At 43.1% G+C, this 20,897-nt stretch overlaps 2 protein-coding genes across 4 annotated transcripts in view; both read left to right on the top strand.

Moving 5' to 3' along the window:
• nphp3 (nephronophthisis 3) overlaps positions 1-20,897 on the top strand; it is an 83,607-nt gene that overhangs the window by 56,755 nt on the left and 5,955 nt on the right. For all 3 annotated transcript variants that reach the window (XM_068001799.1, XM_068001797.1, XM_068001798.1), the window contains exons 21-25: positions 5,868-6,057; positions 7,529-7,770; positions 8,229-8,304; positions 18,347-18,474; positions 19,448-19,688. In XM_068001799.1, coding sequence (XP_067857900.1) covers positions 5,868-6,057; positions 7,529-7,770; positions 8,229-8,304; positions 18,347-18,474; positions 19,448-19,688 — 877 coding nt within the window. The remainder of the gene's footprint in view (positions 1-5,867; positions 6,058-7,528; positions 7,771-8,228; positions 8,305-18,346; positions 18,475-19,447; positions 19,689-20,897) is intronic.
• On the top strand, positions 8,405-12,508 carry LOC137300191 (uncharacterized). The gene is made up of 3 exons (XM_067969274.1): positions 8,405-8,428; positions 11,104-11,263; positions 11,380-12,508. The coding sequence occupies exons 1-3, from the start codon at positions 8,405-8,407 to the stop codon at positions 12,330-12,332; spliced, it is 1,137 nt and encodes a 378-aa protein (XP_067825375.1). The 3' UTR covers positions 12,333-12,508.

Raw genomic sequence — 20,897 nt, forward strand, 5'->3', positions numbered from 1 at the left:
ACCCCGAATCCTGAGACTGTGACCCCTGGTTCTGGACTCCCCAGCCATCGGGAACATCGTCCCTGCATCTAGTCTGTCTTGTCCTGTTAGAATTTTATATGTTTCGATGAGATCACCTCTCATTCTTCTAAACTCTAGTGAACGTAGGCCGAGTCGACCCAGTCTCTCCTCATGTGTCAGTACTGCCATCCCAGGAATCAGTCTGGTAAACCTTCGTTGCATTCCCTCCATGGCAAGGATATCCTTCCTCAGATAAGGAGACCAAAACTGCGCACAATACTCCAGATGTGGTCTCACCAAGGCCCTGTACAATTGCAGTAAGACATCCCTGCTCTTGTACTCAAATCCTCTTGCAATGAAGGCCAACGTACCATTCACCTTCCTAACTGCTTGCTGCACCTGAATGCTCACTTTCAGCGACTGGTGTACAAGGACACCCAGGTCTCGTTGCACCTCCCCTTTTCCCAATCTATCACCATTCAGATAATCTGTCTTTCTGTTTTTACAACCAAAGTGGCTAACCTCACATTTATCCACGTTATACTGCATCTGCCATGTTCTTGCCCACTCACCCAACTTGTCTAAATCACATTGGAGCCTCTTTGCATCCTCCTCACAGCTCACATTCCACCCCAGCTTTGTGTCGTCTGCAAACTTGGAAATGTTACATTCCGTTCCCTCATCCAAATCATTGATATATATTGTGAATAGCTGGGGCCCAAGCACTGATCCCTGCGGTACCCCACTAGTCACAGCCTGCTACCCGGAAAAAGACCCATTTATTCCTACTCTCTTTCCTGTCTGTCAACCAATTCTCAATCCATGCCAGTATATTCCCCCCAATCCCATGTGCTTTAATTTTGCACACTAACCTCTTGTGTGGGACCTTATCAAAAGCCTTCTGAAAATCCAAGTACTCCACATCCACTGGTTCTCCCCTATCTATTCTACTAGTTACATCCTCAAAAAACTCCAGTAGATTTGTTAAGCATGATTTCCCTTTCATAAACCCATGTTGACTTTGTCTAATCCCATGAATGCCTTCCAAGTGTTCTGTTATCACATTTTTTATAATAGACTCTAGCGTTTTCCCCACTACTGATGTTAGGCTAACTGGTCTGTAATTCCCTGTTTTTCTCTCCCTCCTTTTTTAAATAGTGGGGTTACATTTGCCACCCTCCAATCTGTAGGAACTGTTCCAGAGTCTATAGAATTTGGAAGGTGACCACCAACGCATCCATTATTTCCAGGGCCACTTGCTTTAGTACTCTGGGATGTAGATTATCAGGCCCTGGGGATTTGTCAGCCTTTAGCCCCATTAATACTGGTTTCCTTCAGTTCCTCCCTCTCACTAGACCCTTGGATTCCCTAACATTTCCTGGAGGTTATTTGTGTCCTTTTGTGAAGACAGAACCAAAGTATGTGTTTAATTGTTCTGCCATTTGTTTGTTCCCCATTATAATTTCCCCCATTTCTGACTGTAAGGGACCTACCTTTGTCTTCACTAATCTTTTTCTCTTGACATATTTATAGAAGCTTTTACAGTCAGTTTTTATGTCCCCTGCTAGTTTACTCTCATACCCTATTTTTCCCCTCTTAATCAATCTCTTTGTCCTCCTTTGCTGAATTCTAAACTGCTCCCAATCCTCAGGCTTGCTGCTTTTTCTGGCAATTTTATATGTCTCCTCTTTGGATCTAATGCTATCCCTAATTTCTTTTGTAAGCCATGGTTGAGCCACCGTTCCTGTTTTATTTTTGCGCCAGACAGGAATGAATAATTGTTGTAATTCCTGCACACGTTCTTTAAATATTAGCCATTGCCTATCCATCATCATCCCTTTTTAGTAAAGTTCCCCAATCTATCCTAGCCAATTGTAAACAATTTTACAACACCAAGTTATAGTCCAACGATTTTATTTTTAATCCCACAAGCTTTCGGGGGCTTTCCCCTTCCTCAGGCGGTGTGGAGGTGAGAAAAAGATTAGTGAAGACAAAGGTAGGTCCCTTACAGTCAGAAATGGGGGAAATTATAATGGGGAACAAACAAATGGCAGAACAATTAAACACATACTTTGGTTCTGTCTTCACAAAAGGACACAAATAACCTCCAGGAAATGTTAGGGAATCCAAGGGTCTAGTGAGAGGGAGGAACTGAAGGAAACCAGTATTAATGGGGCTAAAGGCTGACACACCGCCTGAGGAAGGGGAAAGCCCCCGAAAGCTTGTGGGATTAAAAATAAAATCGTTGGACTATAACTTGGTGTTGTAAAATTGTTTACAATTGTTAACCCCAGTCCATCACCGGCATCTCCATATCCTAGCCAACTCACACCTCATACTTTCGTAATGTCCTTTATTTCGAATTCCTTTATTTAGTTACTACTTCAAATAATTCAATAAGGTTGGCCAAGCATGACTATCCCTTCTGAAATCTGTGTTGACGTTTTATTAAGTTTTCATTCTCTGGATGTCTTGCGTCTTTCTCAATCATTATTTTAAACTTTAGTATGTTAGGATCGCGATTGCGTAGATGTTACCCTAATCTTACTTCTCTTATCTGCCCCGGTTTATTTCCCATTACTAGATCCAACAGTGATTCCTCTCTTGGGCTTCTCACATGGTGGGTAAGAAAGGAGTCCTGAACACACTGTAGAAACTCCATTCCCTTTTCCCCTTTCCCTACTTCTTCATGCCAATTTATTTGGGGGTAGTTGAAATCTCCCATGAATATTATTTGATTTTTTTTACTCAAGTCATAGATTTGCCTACATATTTCATCCTCCACTTCCCTTCCACTATTAGGTGGCCTGTAGAATATACCTATTAACATGATCAATCCCTTCTTATCCTTTGTCTCAATCCACATGGATTCTGTTTCTATCTTATGTCCCTTTTTTAAATCATCATTATGTTGTCTCTAATTAATACAGCTACCCCCACCCCCTTCCTTCCCTATCCTTTCTAAATACGTTACATCCTGCAATATTTAGTTGCCAATCCTGTTCTTTATATAGCCATGTTTCAGTTGTCCCTACCGCATCTGGCTCCTCGGTATGAATTATTGTCTCCAGTTCCCCGTTTATTTTGGATGCTGTGCACATTGCTGTACAGCAATTTAATTTGTTTTTAGTAATTGTTCCCCTCCCTTTGTTTTTAACAGTCATGTTCATACTTATGTTCAATAACTGTATTTGTTCCCTGACCGTTTATATTACCCTTATTCCTTAACTTGGTCTGACTACTCAGTCATTACTGTATGTTTGAAAAAAGTAATGCACCTAGTGGGATCCTCATTTTGGGGATTTCTTAAAACCAGGCTTGCAATATCAAGTCTGGATAGTTCGGACTCTGTGGAAGTGGGAACCAGTTGGGAGGCCACCACTAGTGAGGAAGTTTTGCTGATTTTAAAATTCTTAGGTTTAAAATCTGCAGTAAAGTCTTAGTAATGAAATTCCTCTGTCCTTTGTTTTAGCAAATGTTACCCATTTATTTTAAACTGGTTAATGCCTTTGTTAAAATTTGTGAAAAAAATGAAGCAATTCTGGGAGCAGTCCCTTTAATTCAGGGCACAGAATCCAATGAATTTAACACAGCAGCTGCACTGTCCCAGCCTATATCATTACATATGTTGCAACGTTTGTCATTTTTGGTTCCAGGCTTGAGAGGGGAACTAACACTATTTATTTGAAATAAATATAGATTTTGTGATTGGTTCAGTTATGGATCTGACAGCCTTTTTTTTTAATAAGTGTGGTAGCTATGACATTCTAACAACCTCAACAACTGTTCAAAAGTATAGAAAGGAGAAAACCGAGGAGGGTCTTCTGAATAGGGATAAGTCAAACTGCTTGAAATCTTCGCCGAAAGACAAGATAAATTAGCTAGCTCCTGCAGTTAGTAAAGATAGAAGAAAGAAAAGAACTATTTATGCAAGTTTTTTATAAAAGAATAGTATAGTGTATAAATCATGACTTATTTTCCTTTTGAGTAGATAGATAATAGAATTATAATACATATATATTGCATTGTTACTTATTCATCATTTTATTTAATACATTTGCTTATTAATTTTAACATGGAACAGGGTACAATTGTGATTTTCACTTATTAAGGACTGAAGAGAGATCCTGTGCAGGCACAGGAACAAGACCAGTAGGTTAAAAATAATGAATTGACGGGGTTTTCTGTTCATCCCAGACACGTTCCTTAAAGTTTACCTAGATATTGAGGCTAGGGAAGACACTCTTGCAGGCATAGGGAATTGGGACTCACCTATGAAAGTGATGTAAAATACAGGAGCCAAAAAATCTACAGTAAAGAAGGGTAGAAAAGATACAAAAATGAGATGGCGTTAACACAATTTCAACCACAAGTCTTTTTTAAAAAAAAACAACTGCAAGGCTTATCCTGGAGTATTACCTAAAGAGGATAACATATATTGTAACTAACTGGTATTTGCAGGCTATTCAACATTCTCCTCAATAGTAACAGTTATCCATTGCAGGTTTTGTGAAAGTGGAATTTTAGTTTTAGTTATTAGTAAAAATGTGACCATTTTAATGCTGACACCAATTGTTTCTCCATCTTGGACTTTGCCCTATAACCCGGCAGATTAAAGGAATCTTACTCATTTATGCAGATTATTTTTCAACAAAGTTTCTGTATGAAGATAAATATAACCGTTTTTATTTAAAACAAATTGCTTTCTTGTTGTGTATTGCTACATAAATGGAGGCAAATTCAATTCTGTGTTCTTATGTAGTTGTCTGTATGTTCACTGATTCGGAGGTTTCTGTGCAGCAACTTCTCAATCTACAGGTTTAATTTCCTTGGTTCAATTCATGTAATACCAAACAAATGCCACAAATGGACAATGATTTCCAATTACACTTTTTCAGCAAGAGGTTGAACATTGGGAATAGCAACACTGAATAAATGATGGGACACCCTCTATCAGTGCTGTCCAATAGAAATCGTTGACTAGCCACACTGGCTTTGGTGACACTGTTTTAGCCACATGCACTAATTTTAGTAGAAAACTTACATTTGCACAATACAGGTAAATGTAGTTCACGTGTAAATTTACTTAACAAACATCTACCATTATTTAGTAACCAAGGAGGTAAAATGCTCACACACTCCGCTTTTCATCTTACCATTGTACCAACAAATGCACAAAAAGGTTAAAGTACACTTGCATACGCCATATGAATATGAATTTTAAGATCACATGCCTAGTGCTGGTGTCCATTACTAATTTTTTTATTTACTAATTAGAAATGCAGTTCACCACATCTGGATTCCCAATTTGTCACGTGGTTAGTGGCTAACGTCTTGGACCACACTGCATTATATGAATCAAATTAAAAAGCATTTCTTAGCTGCTTGTGCTAATTTGAGGGAAATAGTATGTGCATGTATTAACATTATGTAATTTTCTTAATAACTGCCCATATGTAATGATGATGTGGAGATGCCGGTGATGGACTGGGGTTGACAATTGTAAACAATTTTACAACACCAAGTTATAGTCCAGCAATTTTATTTTAAATTCACAAGCTTTCGGAGGCTTCCTCCATCGTCAGGTGAACGATGTGAAAATGTTCACAAGCTTTCGGAGGCTTCCTCCTTCGTCAGGTGAACGATTTTCACATCGTTCACCTGACGAAGGAGGAAGCCTCCGAAAGCTTGTGAATTTAAAATAAAATTGCTGGACTATAACTTGGTGTTGTAAAATTGTTTACATATGTAATGAGTTGCACCAAGTAGATGGGTAACCTTCTTTGCACATTCATCGGAAATTTTTTCCCATTAGTTTGGTGCAGTTGTCTTGTCCATCATTTAACAATTTTTGTGTTCTTTTGCAGGGGCCATTTTGCAGAGCTGCTTTACTACTGGCAATACGTAGGAATGGATAAAAGTTCCATGGCTGCTGCTTACTTTGAGTCTTTAAAGCAGTATGAGAAAAACTGTGAAGGAGAAGACATGGTCACGCGTTTGGCAGATCTCTATGAGACGCTCGGGCGCTTTTTGAAAGACTTAGGCCTACTAAGTCAGGTACTTACAATGAGTTGAGGTGAGGGGGGGGAAACTCACGAGTAGCCTGAAGCGCATATTATGCTTACCACGGATCTAAGTTATCTAGCCATAATATTTTAAACCAGAACACAGACTAATCCAAATTGGCTCTTAATCAACCCTGTCCAAACCATAGGTATCACCTGTAGAGAAACCACAGTCTGTGGAGACGTTCAATTAGGTTCAAGCACTGTAGTCAGTCAGGAGAGTGCAGTGACTTGAATTAGAGATGGTTTAATAAATTTATTGGCCTGATCTAGCGTTTGGAGATCCACTTTGTGGAACACAGCTGAGTGTACATTTCAGTCTCTCAGACCCGTGCGGCCCTCATTACTGAAAAAGCTTCAGAAGCAAATTAGAGGTGTCTGGGAGAAATCTGTTTTAAGAGCTTTGCGGACTGATCAAAATATGGGAGCTCCCCTGATGGCTTAGTTGGTAAATGCACTCTGTGGTGTGGGTCCAAGTCATACAGACCAGAAGGTCTCTGGTTCATCTCCCAGTTGGTTTATTTCAGCTGAGGTAGCAGTTGGGGCACAACAGGTTCGGGACAGATAAAACTGAAAGTCCCCACTGTTCCGAGTGAAGAACCAAAAGTGATTGATTCTTCCAAAAAACAATATTTCTCATCACTGTTTACTAACACAAATGATTTTTTGACCAAATAAGCCTTGCATCCTAGCCCCATTGATTCCATTCCCCTACTCTGCAGCTCGTTCAGGCTGAACCAGACTATGCACAATCTCGGCGTCCAGTTTGACCCTGACCTGAGCTTTAAACCCCACATCCAAGACTGCCTATTTCTGCTCCACCACATTTCACGCCTCTGTGCCTACCTTCCTTCCACTGCTTCTCAAGCTTTTATCCACTCCATCATTACCTCCAGACTACTCCTACAATTTACTCACAAGCTCCTGAGTTCCACCCCACACAAACAAAAATTTGTGCAAAACTGGGCTATCTGCATTATATTTCACAGTAGGTCCCTTTTCCGTATCAACCCTGTCCTCACCAGCTCGATTGGTTCTATGCCCCTGAAACAACAAATTCACAAACCCTTGTTCTCACCTACAATTTTCCTCCTCACCTCTCCAAACTTTCAATATTGCCCAGTGTCTGGCTTTGTCTCTGTAAACACTTTAGAACTTCTTATTGCATTAATGCTGGAAAATGCAAGTAATTATCATTGTTCCATTTTAATAGCATCTCGGCTATAAGGTTTTTGGGTTTTCTCTTGTTAAATTTGATGCTACCCATTGAAACATTCATTCTAATGATGTAATGCCAAAAGACAGCCTGTAATTCCAACTTGCCTGCTGTAAATATGGCCATCCTTGCATGACAAATAAAGCCTGGTAAATATTATTTCTCACGGCCTGAAATATTAGTAAGGCTGTCCTGACGTGGGTTATAGGCAAAATATTTTACTGTTTGCAACTTTCCTTATGTATAGGCTGTTGCACCCTTGCAGCGTTCTCTGGAGATCCGAGAGAGTGCATTGGATCCCGATCACCCTAGTGTGGCTCAGTCCTTGCACCAGCTAGCTGGTGTGTATGTGCAGTGGAAGAAATTTGGAAATGCAGAGCAGCTGTACAAGCAGGCACTAGAAATCAGTGAAAATGCCCATGGCTCGGTGCATCCCAGGGTGGCTCAGGAACTGGATGCTCTAGCAATGCTTTATCAAAAGCAAAATAAGTAAGTGCTCGATGTAGGTTTGGTACTATAGGGCACCTTTTAAATTACATTTTAAATGATCAATGTTAGTGAGTAGTTTGCAGTTGTATTTTGCTGTTTTTAAGTAGTTAAACGCCATAGTTGTAATATTTCAAAACTATTCTAATTTTTTTGTAGACATTCTTGTTATCCAAGTCAAACTCAAACCTCTCTTCCTGTTTTCTGCTCCATGCAATTATCAATTGAACGCCTTCCCAGTAATTCAAAGTCATTCATATATTTTGAATGCCTTCACTTAAGCTTAGGTGATGGTGGTGTGGGATGTTGTGCTGCTCGGATGGACTGCCAAGTGTTAATCTCTACAGTACTGTGAAGTATCCGAATGAGATTTTTGTTCTTGCATTAAAAATCGCTGAGACAGGATATTGTTGGTTTACTGCCACTCAATTTTGTACACTGTTGTTGTTTTATATTTTGAGGTATGAACAAGTGGAGCCATTAAGAAAACGATCCATGAAGATAAGACAGAAAGTTTCCAGACAAAAAGGGAACATGGTAAGGGATGAAATATTTAACCATTATAACTGCAGTATTAGAGTGCACTGTCTATCCATAAATGTCAGCTGCATAGCTGTACTAAAGGACAACCATTTAAATGGCACTGTATTTTATCTATACGGTATGTGCTCTGGAGTAAAAGGAAGCTTTATCCTTATTGATGGTTTTCTGCTGTGGAAGTAGATTATACTCGGGGGCCCTTTTTTTGGAGTCTTTTTATGGCCAATTTAGAAACATGGGTTTTTTCCAATTATTTTTCAGTTTTTATTTTAAGCAGCAGAAAAAGGGAGAAAATCAATCAAAATAAAAAGCCCAAAAACCAGTGTAGAATCATAGAAGTTTACAACATGGAAACAGGCCCTTCGGCCCAACATGTCCATGTCGCCCAGTTTATACCACTAAGCTAGTCCCAATTGCCTGCACTTGACCCATATCCCTCTATACCCATCTTACCCATGTAACTGTCCAAATGCTTTTTAAAAGACAAAATTGTACCCGCCTCTACTACTGCCTCCGGCAGCTCGTTCCAGACACTCACCACCCTTTGAGTGAAAAAATTGCCCCTCTGGACCCTTTTGTATCTCTCCCCTCTCACCTTAAATCTATGTCCCCTCGTTATAGACTCCCCTACCTTTGGGAAAAGATTTTGACTATCGACCTTATCTATGCCCCTCATTATTTTATAGACTTCTATAAGATCACCCCTAAACCTCCTACTCTCCAGTGAAAAAAGTCTCAGTCTATCCAACCTCTCCCTATAAGTCAAACCATCAAGTCCCAGTAGCATCCTAGTAAATCTTTTCTGCACTCTTTCTAGTTTAATAATATCCTTTCTATAATAGGGTGACCAGAACTGTACACAGTATTCCAAGTGTGGCCTTACTAATGTCTTGTACAACTTCAACAAGACATCCCAACTCCTGTATTCAATGAAACCAAGCATGCTGAATGCCTTCTTCACCACCCTATCCACCTGTGACTCCACTTTCAAGGAGCTATCAACCTGTACTCCTAGATCTCTTTGTTCTATAACTCTCCCCAACGCCCTACCATTAACGGTGTAGGTCCTGGCCTGATTCGATCTCCAAAAATGCATCACCTCACATTTATCTAAATTAAACTCCATCTGCCATTCATCGGCCCACTGGCCCAATTTATCAAGATCCCGTTGCAATCCTAGATAACCTTCTTCACTGTCCACAATGCCACCAATCTTGGTGTCATCTGCAAACTTACTAACCATGCCTCCTAAATTCTCATCCAAATCATTAATATAAATAACAAATAACAGCTGTCCCAGCACCGATCCCTGAGGCACACCGCTGGTCACAGGCCTCCAGTTTGAAAAACAACCCTCTACAACCACCCTCTGTCTTCTGTCGTCAATCCAATTTTGTATCCAATTGGCTACCTCACCTTGGATCCCGTGAGATTTAACCTTATGTAACAACCTACCATGCGGTACCTTGTCAAAGGCTTTGCTAAAGTCCATGTAGACCACGTTTACTGCACAGCCCTCATCTATCTTCTTGGTTACCCCTTCAAAAAACTCAATCAAATTCGTGAGACATGATTTTCCACTCTCAAAACCATGCTGACTGTTCCTAATCAGTCCCTGCCTCTCCAAATGCCTGTTGATCCTGTCTTTCAGAATACCCTCTAACAACTTACCCACTACAGATGTCAGGCTCACCGGTCTGTCGTTCCCAGGCTTTTCCCTGCCGCCCTTCTTAAACAAAGGCACAACATTTGCTACCCTCCAATCTTCAGGCACCTCACCTGTAGCTGTCGATGATTCAAATATCTCTGCTAGGGGACCCGCAATTTCCTCCCTAACCTCCCAGAGAATTCAGAGAAACTTTGATTTTTATTTTGAACATCACTAAATCTACAGTGAACAAGCAAAGGACTAACATGGTACAGTTAAGCTGTAAAACTAAAAGACAACACGCAATTATTTACAAAGTTTGTAGACACTAAGGGCCCGATATTAGGAGGGAGGCGGGTTGGCAGCGGGGGGTCGACTGGGCGTTTGGGTAATGCGCCCAGTGAATTCAGGGTGCTCCACACGCGATCGCAGCCTAATTGAAGATACTTGCGCGTGCTTCCAGGTTTCCTGTTCCAGACCTGCGCGGTGGGCGCACTGTGCACCCGCATCACAGGCTGTCAGCAGGAGGAGCCCTATTTAAAGGGGCAGTCCTCCAATGCTCCTCCTGCAGCAAAGAACCAATTTTGGATTATGGAGCAGGCCAGAGGAAAGGCTGCTCCAAGGTTCTCTGACTCCTCACTCCAGGTGCTGCTTGATGGGGTGAGGAGGAGGAGGGAAATTTTTTTTCCATCGGATGGGTGGAGGTGGCCTCCCTCCGCCACCAAGAAGGCCTGGCTGGAGGTGGCCGAGGAGGTCAGCAGCAGCGGCAATGTGTGCCGAACCTGGGTCCAGTGCAGGAAGCGATTTAATGACCTAACCAGGTCAGCCAAAGTGAGTATACTTACGCATTCTCCATCTTCCACATCACCTCCACCACCACACAACTCCTTCTGCACTGCCACCACAACGCTCTCGCATCACTCCTCACATCCACTCAACCATCATCCTCACCTTGCCTGCACTTACTCACCGCCCCAGTTCCCATTCGAACACCATCACTCAACCCAATCCTCATACAATCTCATGGCTATGTCTCTCACGCACCCTCCCATGCATCTCCCTCACGGTCACCCCCACCCACACCAATGCATGCAGCGGGTCACTATGCAACCATCACTCAATCACGCCTCTGTGTTTTGCCTTGAAAGGAGAAGAGATGCCAGAATGCCCGGGAGAGGGCAAGGACCGGAGGGGGCCCGCCACACCAGGTGGTCTTAACAGACGCGGAGCAGCAGGCACTCGAAATAAGCTGGATCCTGGAGTGCCTGTCCGTGGTGGACGCCGAGACTGGGAGTGCACAAGCGGCTGGTGACAGAAATCTAACACTCAGCACTCATGATAGCGAATGATCTTAGCATCACTTGGCATCTGCAGCACCTGAACATCTGTCCACATACTTAATATTGCTTTCTGGTCTCTTGCAGGGCCATCTGCGAGCGTCGCGACGGCGGTGGGCGATTCCTCAGAGGACCTGCCGGCCTCTGAGGGTCCATCGTCACAACTGAGCCAGCCATCCACCAGCGCAGATACACACACCTCGGTGGGTCCCCGTCCTCACTTAGTTGGGCTTGCACATGGTGAGTCACCACGCACATGTGAGCACGAGCAGACCCTGGTGGCAGGGGCAGCTGTGGAGAGTCCGCGTCGGTGGGAGCACTCTTCTCCAGGCTCTGCTCAGTTGGACCCAGATGCTGAACCCTGGGGGCCAGCCATGAAAAGGAGAGTCATCGAGGGCCAGCAGCACATTGCCGAGGTACTGGAACAGTTGCCACGCGCACTCCCCACAATCGCGCAGAGGATGGAGGAGTCCAACTCCTACATGAGTGGAATACTGTCACAGGGACGTGAAGGCATCGCTGAGATAGTGTCACGGATAGGTGCGGAAATGTCTGCGATGGAGGAAAGGCTAGCCTCCATCGAGCTTCAAGCATGGCTCAACAATGAGTCCATTCAGGCCCTGACAATGGCCGTTCGGATTCAGGGTGAGCAACATTCTGCAGCCTTAAACAGGCTGACAGATACCGTACAACTGGCCTTCCAAGGCCTCACACAAGTCCTCCAAACTGTCGTCCAGCAGGGTGGAAGGAGTGATGTGGGCCTGGGCCAGGAGAGGGATGATGGTGAAAGGGGACATGGAAGTGGGGACGCCACTCAAAGCGCTCCCATGTCTCACCCGTTGCCCCCCTCTCAACCAGTACCCGCAATGCTGCCCCTCTCCAGGTGGCCGAGTCTGCCCCTGCACAGATGCAGGTGGAGCAGTCTTTGGAGGGGCCCTCACAGGCACCGAAACCCAGAGGGCGTCGGCCCAAAGCATCTCATCGGTCAGGGCATGGACAAGAGCAACCTGCCACTACCTCTGCTGAAGCCACAGGTGTAGCACCACGTAGGGGTTCCCGTAAACGTAAGGCGAAGGTTTTGTGAGCACAAAGGGGATGCACAAGGGTGTAAGACAAAATGTCATGTTTTTGATTTACTTTTGTTTGTTTTGCAAAAAAACATTAAAATTTGTTATCACCACTACTGCCACGTCTTTGCAAATCTTGTCTGGTTTGTGTAATAATTCCCTTTCCTGAGGATCACCATGAAGACCCACACCTGATGCCACCCATTATGTCACTGCAGAGTGGTCGTAAATGTATTTGCGGGCTCTTTTGTGCAGACGACAGAGAGGTAAGAAGGTGGTGCTCAGGCCAGCCGGGAGCAGCTCGGCATCAAGGAGACTGCAGATGTCCACGACTACATGTCGAGTGATTCTGAGCCTCCATGTGCACTGCTCCTCAGAGAGGTCCAGGAGGCTGATCCTCGGTCTGTAGACCCTGTGGCGAGGGTAGTGCACTCTATGACTCATCTCTCTCTGCGGTTGCCCTCCCTCCTGCTGTGCAGGTGGATGTGTCACAGCACTATGTTGTGGAGCTCCACGTGTCAGAGGTGACTGACGAGGCTGGTGATGCTGTTCATCCTCCGAGGAGGTAGTGACTGCAGCTATGGTGACCCCCATTAGGAAGATGTACGTTTGATGGGGTCCACAAGGTAGATAAATGTGTCTGCACACCGGGGTTGAGGTTGCAAGTTTGTGATTTTTTTTTGTGTTAGGAGGAGGGTGGTGCAGGCCAAACTTTGTCCAAAGTGGCCTCCTGCATTGAGTGAGGGTCTCCCCACCCCCTTCCCCACCTGTCAAATGGACCTTTGCAGCTGCCACAGGCTGGTGGCTGCAACACGTCCATTTCAACTGGGAGTGTTTCCCCCAATACGGGAAACACGCTCAGTTCACCTGAAAATCCCACCCCTCCTAAAATATCCTCCAAATGAGGTCTCCTAACGACCTGAAGTATCAAATTAATTGATTTAAGCGGGATCCCGGCGGGAGTCCCGCATGCGGGGGCTGCGCGCGCATCTAAGCACGTCATTGGGGAACCCGGAAGTGAGCGGGTTGGAGCCGGGCTCCGGACCCGCCCTGGGAATCCCCAGTTTTCGGAGCCCCCCCCCCGCCATGAATGCATCCGCTTGGACGTCCGAAAATCGAGCCCTAATTTTCTGAGCCTCAGCAATCTCCTTTTCTGTTGCTAACCAGAACAATGCTGACATGCAAAGGATCATATCGCCACCCAGATCCTCCATTTAAGATAGTTTAAGGTTCTTGGTCTCCCAATCTGATCTGAAATGAAATTAATTCTTCTATTTCACTCCCCTTCCCCTTTAGAGAATCTTGCCTCCATCCCTTGGCCTGCGCATACTGATCTGGTCATTTAGGCCATTCTTCTCCAAGAGGCCATGCCTCCATTACCCTAGCAACAGAAATAGTGATGTGGATTTGGATTCTTTAGTTAATTCACTATGGACAGGCAAATGCATTCATAGAAAGATGGAATCGCGTCAAGTTACTATTCATTCGGTATGACTGGGACACAACCATCACAGGCCCCACACACAAATATTTTACTAGGAAGTGGCATCATTGTGAGGATAGACTATACCCTGGATAGTTCAGGCTCCCCTTCTGCCCACGCACTGATGGGAAACGGCTGCAATCCTTATGATGGTGCTCGGTAAAGAATTTCTGGATATTGACCCAGCAACGATGAAGGAATGGTGAGAAATGTCCACGTCGGGATGGTGTGTGACTTGGTGGTGCTCCCACGACATTGCCTCTTTTGTCTCTCTCGGTGGTAGAGGTTTCGGAGAAGGGAGATGCTGTCAAAGTAAGCTTGGTGCATTGATAGTGCATACTGCAGTCACGGAGCACTGGTGGTGGTCTAGTCGCAGGGACGCTGATGAAGCAGGCTGCTATGTCCTGGATGGTGTCGAGCTTAAGTCTTGCCTGGATGGTGCAGCCTCAACCAGTGACGAGTATTCAATCATACTCCTGACTTGAGCCCTGTGATGGTAGAGAGGCTTTGAGGGGTCAGGAGGTGAACTATTGATCACAGATCACCCAGCCTCTGCCTGCTTTTCTAGCCATGATGATGTTGATATGGCTGGTCCAGTTAAGCTTCTGGTCAGTGGTAACCCCCAAGATGGTGCTGGTGAAGGATTTGATAATGGTGGTGCCATTGAAGATCAGGAGGAGATGGGTGAGCTTTCTCTTGATCAAGATGGACGTTACCTGGCACTTACGTGGCACGAATATTATCTGCCACTTGTCAACCCAAGCCTGGATGTTATCCAGGTCCTGCTGTAAGCTGGCATAGGAACAGGAGTAAGCCATTTAGCCCCTCGAACCCATTCAGTGAGATCATGGCTGATCTGTGACCTAACTCCATGTATCCGCCTTAGCCCCATATCCCTTAATAACTTTGGTTAACAAAAATCTATCAATCTCAGATTTAAAATGAACAATTAAGCTAGCATCAATGGCCATTTGCGGAAGAGAGTCCCAAATTTCTACCACCCTTTGCGTGTAGAAGTGATTCCTAACTTCACTCCTGAAAGCCCTGGCTCTAAGTTTTAGGCTATACCCCCTAGTCCTAGACTCCCCAGCCAGCGGAAATAGTTTCTCTCTCTCTCTCTCTCTCTCTCTCTCTCTCTACCCTATCAGTTCCCCTTAAAACCTTGAAAACGTCAATCAAATCACCCCTTAATCTTCTAAATTCCAGGGAATACAACCCTCGTTTGTGTAATCTCGCCTTGTAATTTAACCCTTGGAGTCCAGGTGTCATTCTAATATATCTACCCTGCACTCCCTCCCGGGCCAATATAACCTTCTTAAGGTGCAGTGCCCAGAACGGGACACAGGGCTTTGTATAGCTGTAGCATACTTGTACTCCCTTGTATTCTAGTCCTCTAGATATAAAGGCCAGCATTCCATTAGCCTTTTTGATTATTTTCTGTATCTGTCCATGATATTTTAATGATCTGTGTACATGGGCCCCTAAGTCTCTTTGGACCTCTACTGTTTTGTGCTTTTCACCATTTAGAAAGTACTCTGATCTATCCTTTTTAGGTCCAAAGTGGATGACCTCACACTTGCCTACATTGAAATCCATTTGCCACAGTTTTGCCCATGCATTTAATCTATTAATATCTCTCTGTAATTTTATGCTTCCATCTACTCTGCTTACACTGCTGCCTGTCTTTGTGTCATCGGCAGACTTGGATATCTGGCTCCCTATCTCATCATCTAAGTTGTTAATAAATACAGTGAATAGTTGAGGCCCCAACACAGATCCCTGTGGGACACCACTAGTCACATCCTGCCAATTTGAGTACCTGTCCATTATCCCTACTCTCTGTCTCCTGCCGCTCAGCCAATTTGTTAACTGGGACAATAATTTGCCCTCAATTCCATGAGCTTCAACTTTAGCTAACAGTCTCTTATGAAGGACTTTATCGAATGCCTTCTGGAAGTCCATATAGACAACACCCATAGACATTCCCTCACCAGTACTTTAGTCACCTCTTGAAAAAATTCAATCAGGTTCGTCAGGCATGATCGACGCTTTACAAATCCGTGCTGGCTCTCTCTGATCAGATGAAAATTTTCAAGGTGTTCAGTCACTCTGTCCTTAATTATATTCCGAATTCAGCAAAGGAGAACAAAGAGATTGATTAAGAGGAGAAAAATGGAGAATGAGAGTAAACTAGCAGGGAACATAAAAACTGACTGTAAAAGCTTCTATAAATATGTCAAGAGAAAAAGATTAGTGAAGACAAATGTAGGTCCCTTACAGTCAGAAATGGGGGAAATTATAATGGGGAACAAAGAAATGGCAGAACAATTAAACACATGCTTTGGTTCTGTCCTCACAAAGGAGGACACAAATAACCACCTGGAAATGTTAGGGAACCCAAGGGTGTAGTGAGAGGGCGGAACTGAAGGAAACCAGTATTAGTAAAAAAAAAATAGTGCTAGGGAAATTAATGGGGCTAAAGGCTGACAAATTCCCAGGGCCTGATAATCTACATCCCAGAGTACTAAAGGAAGTGGCCTTGGAAATAGTGGATGCATTGGTGATCATCTTCCAAAATTCTATAGACTCTGGAACAGTTCCTACAGATTGGAGGGTGGCAAATGTAACCCCACTATTTAAAAAAGGAGGGAGAGAAAAAGCAGGGAATTATAGACCAGTTAGCCTAACATCAGTATTGGGGAAAATGCTAGAGTCTATTATAAAGGATGTGATAACAGAACACTTGGAAGGCATTGGACAAAGTCAGCATGGGTTTATGAAAGGGAAATCTTGCTTAACAAATCTATTGGAGTTTTTTGAGGAGGTAACTGGTAGAATAGATAGGGGCAAACCAGTGGATGTGGTGTACTTGGATTTTCAGAAGGCTTTTGATAAGGTCCCACACAAGAGGTTAGTGTGCAAAATTAAAGCACATGGGATTGGGGGGAATATACTGGCATGGATTGAGAATTGGTTGACAGACAGGAAACAGAGAGGGATATGAGGAAAAAGCGGGAACGGGGTACTGAGTTCGACGATCAGCCATGATCATTTTGAATGGTGGAGCAAGCCCGAAGGGCTGAATGGCCTACTCTTGCTCCTATTTTCTATGTTTCTATGTATCTATGTAATTATATACTCTAGTAATTTTCCGACAACAGATGTTCGGCTAATTCCCTGGTTTCCCTCTCTCACCTTTCTTAAATAGCGGAGTGACGTGCAATTTTCCAATCTAAAGGAACGGTTCCTGAATCGAGAGAACTTTGGAAGATTATAGTTGGGGCATCTGCAATGTTCTCTCACCTACTTCCTTTAAAACCCTGGGTTGGAAACCATCTTGTCATGGGGATTTGTCACTCTTTAGTACCATTATTTTCTTTGTTACTGTTAATTTGCTTATGTTAATTTTTTTATCAGAAGTGTTGTGAATGGGGCTGAACACTGTACAATCATCATTGAACAGCCCCACTTGTGACCTTATGATGGAAGGCTGTTGAAGCAGCTGAAGATTGTTGGGCCAAGGATGCTTCCCTGAGGAATTCCTGGAGCTGTAATGACTAGTCTCCAACAAACACAACCATCTTACTCTGTGTTAGGCATGAATTCGACTACTGAATGGTTTTCTCGACCTCAAATTTGCTATGGATCCTCGATGCTATGTTTGGTTGAATGCTGCCTTAATATCAAGGGCAGCTGCTCGCATCTCTTGTCTGGCATTCAGCTCTTGTGTCCATGTCTGAATCAAGGCTGTAATGAGGTTTGAAGCCAAGTGGTTCTGGTGGAACCCAAACAAAGCATTGGTGAGCAGGTTATTGGTGAATAGGTGGTACCTAATGGTGCTATTGATGACTCCTTATTGATGATGGGGAGGAGATGGATAAAGCAGTAACTGGACGGGTTAGATTTATCCTGTTTTTTCTACATAGGACATATCTGGGGAATCTTTCACATTGCTCATTCAAAATGCTACAGTCCATGTTCTCACCCCCATAAAGTCCCACACTCCTATCATCCCTCTCCTTTTCATGCCCCAGTAAGCTAACCTCTTCAGATCTCTTTATGGCCTCATTTCATTCTACCTTGGTGATCTCTTCTAGTCTTGTGTACCCACATGCACTCTGCACCTCAAACACTGGGCTACTCTTTGGCCCACACCCCCTTCATTCTACCATTAATGGCAGGTCATTCAGCTACCGCTCACCTTTCACCTGGGACGTTCTGCCTAGCTCCTTTTGCTTTGCCACCTCCCTCCCTGCTTTCAGCCCCACTCTAACCTGCTTTGTTTTTTCTTTTTTCCCTCTTGCTATGCATTCAATGCTTTTTCTTCCTTAATGTAAAGTGCTTTGGCTAGCAGTGGCTGCAATAATGGTTATCCCCTGAAAAGGATTTTGAAAATTGGGATGATTGCTACTGTATTGAGGTATTTATGCATAATTGCTACTTTTAAACAATGACTGGTCTGTTGAGGTATTAACATTAAAGTAATGCTTGTTTCACTCTTGAGCATGGTTTTGCTGTTCTTCGGCGGCGAGTTCTGCAGTTGGAGGAGCTTACTCTTGGGACTGAGTCAGCAGACACTGCTCGGACGCTGAATGAGCTGGGGGTGCTCTACTATCTTCAAAACAACATAGAGTAAGTGGATGGAATGAATGATTTATCAACATATGTGGTAAGAAGAGCCAACTAATGCTCATTGCAGTGTTGATCATCTACTGTATAACAGTAAATCCCAGAATAAAATGTTAGTCCCTGGTTATTTTAAGATAAGAGTTTCTTGTAAGTTCCTTTATTTCACAATGGCTTGCTAATAGTAGATATATATCTAAAATTGTAGACACCTTCTGTTGATCGTGGTTGGGTGAGTGACTTTTTTTTGTGTTTTACTAATGTTAGGTGAGTAGATGTGTTGGACCCAACCCTCCGAGTATTGAAAAGCCCTCACCAATTTCAAAATACAGATTCCAATTCTCACTACCTCCTCAACTTAGTGCAGCAATGTGGTCAGTTTAACAAGTGTGACCACCTGCTCCATGTCACTACTACTCACAAGGAGACCTGAACTGTATCTTCTCAACTTCCCCTCATGCTCTAGAAGTCTGGTGATAAAGTATTTTTAGTATGGAACCAAGTATTACTCCCCTGTGCATGATTACATTATTTTTTATGAATTGGTAAATGAAAAGCACCACACTCAGAATTTATTTAAAATGTAATGAATAGACTATTACAATGACCATTACTATTGGCCCTGCTAAAAATGATTTTGTGGAATATTTCTCGATTACTGTTTTGGAAACAAGATGTTCTAGGGTGCTGGGCTCAATCACTGAGTGCTCTGATCTGAGAGTTGCCGCAGAACTGGGATGCATTCTGATGAGTATTTGTTTTACACCATAGATGAGTATGGTGTATGTCATTTTATATCTTCAAATAACTTTCTACATCCAATACAATGATTTTGTTTAAAAAAAAGTGAAGTTTCCAAGATGTATTTCTTCTTTAAATTAAAGCGAAAATGCAAGAAAATTACCCATTGTTAACATGTTGGAAATACTGTTACAGGCATTTGAGGGTTTAATTGATTTGTTTTTCAAATTCAACGTAGAACAGCAGAAATCTTCTTTAAACGTTCACTGGAAATGAGGGAGCGGACTCTTGGTTGTGACCACCCTGACTGCGCACAGTCCTTGAATAACCTGGCAGCCTTGTACAATGAGAAGAAGGAGCACGAGAAAGCTGAGGAGCTGTACGAGAGGGCACTGGACATTCGTCGAAGAGCCCTGGCACCTGATCATCCCTCTGTGGCTTACACTGTGAAACATCTTGCAGTATTGTACAAAAAGAGTGTGAGTTTGCCAAAACTGCGCTTTGCAACGTAACGCTGGAAAAATCTTTAACACCTACGCTGTTTCCCACAATTAAGGCAATTCATTTTGCCCGGCACAACGTCCCATGATATATCCCGCAAATAATGCAATTTACTTTTCAAATGCTACAAATTTATATGAAATTGCAGTAAAAATGCCAGTTTCTGAGTGATAACAAATCACTTGCCCGAACCGTAACTAAATTTTTGAATACTCTTTAACTGATGGCAACTCTAGCTTTCTACATCTGTGAGACTAGAAACTAACCTGATTCAAGAATGAATGAATACTGGAATATTACGCTGCAGGAGGTCAGAAAACTAAAGAGCATTATTATTTCCTAGTGATAAGTAAACATCTTTTTTTTGTGTTTTAACATTTATAGAGGCTATCTTGTAAATGAAAATAATTTTGTGATATATTCTATAGCTTTCACTGCACTACACTTTATATAATCCACAAATTTATACGTGGAACACTATACGTATTAGATTCTTGATTCGCCTGCAATTTTGCTTCAGGAATGCAAAGTAATTCTCTTATATTTTCCTTTAAATCACCTGACCGCATCACTGGATTTTATTCACAGCTAGACTGTTCAATAAATGAATGTACCTACAGTTGTGCATCAGATCAATACCTACAGTGCTGGATATAAAAATACTCAGACACAAGTTACTGCTGTTGTTCCCACATCCAGTTTCATTAGGGTCAACATGTCATTAAGTTTCAGTTTGGCTCAGTGGTAGCAATCTCGCCTCTGAGTCAGAAAGTTGTAGGTTCAGACCCCACTGCAGGAAGTAGACAGGTAATTAGTGCAGTACTGAAGGGGTGCTGCATTGTCAGAGGTGCCGAGTTTTGGATGAGTCGTTAAATTGAGCACACGCCTGCCTGTTCAGGTGGCTATAAAAGGAGAAAGGACTTCTGATGTCCTGGCCAACATTTATCCCTCAACCGACACATGCCAAAAACACATTAACTTGTCATTCATCTCATTGCTGTTTGAGCAACTTTGCTTTGTGCAAATTGTCTGCCGCATTAGCCTACATTAAAAACAGTGACTTCAAAAGTAATTGCCTCTGAAGCACTTTGGGACATCCTGAGGATGTGAAAGGGACTACATGCAAGTTCGTTCTTTCTTCGAAGTTTGAGTGGAAATGCAAAAAGTTTGGATAAATGAACATCTGA

Source organism: Heptranchias perlo, chromosome 2 (assembly GCF_035084215.1).
Source record: "Heptranchias perlo isolate sHepPer1 chromosome 2, sHepPer1.hap1, whole genome shotgun sequence".
In the NCBI taxonomy this organism is placed as follows: domain Eukaryota; kingdom Metazoa; phylum Chordata; class Chondrichthyes; order Hexanchiformes; family Hexanchidae; genus Heptranchias; species Heptranchias perlo.

What these genes read in the sequence shown, in the direction of transcription:
- LOC137300191 (XM_067969274.1), top strand. Translation starts at nt 8,405, where the DNA reads ATGGCACTGTATTTTATCTATACG. An exon ending in CACTGTATTTTATCTATACG is followed by an intron (nt 8,429 to 11,103) that starts GTATGTGCTCTG and finishes TTGCCTTGAAAG; the next exon opens with GAGAAGAGATGCCAGAATGC. An exon ending in TGGGAGTGCACAAGCGGCTG is followed by an intron (nt 11,264 to 11,379) that starts GTGACAGAAATC and finishes GGTCTCTTGCAG; the next exon opens with GGCCATCTGCGAGCGTCGCG.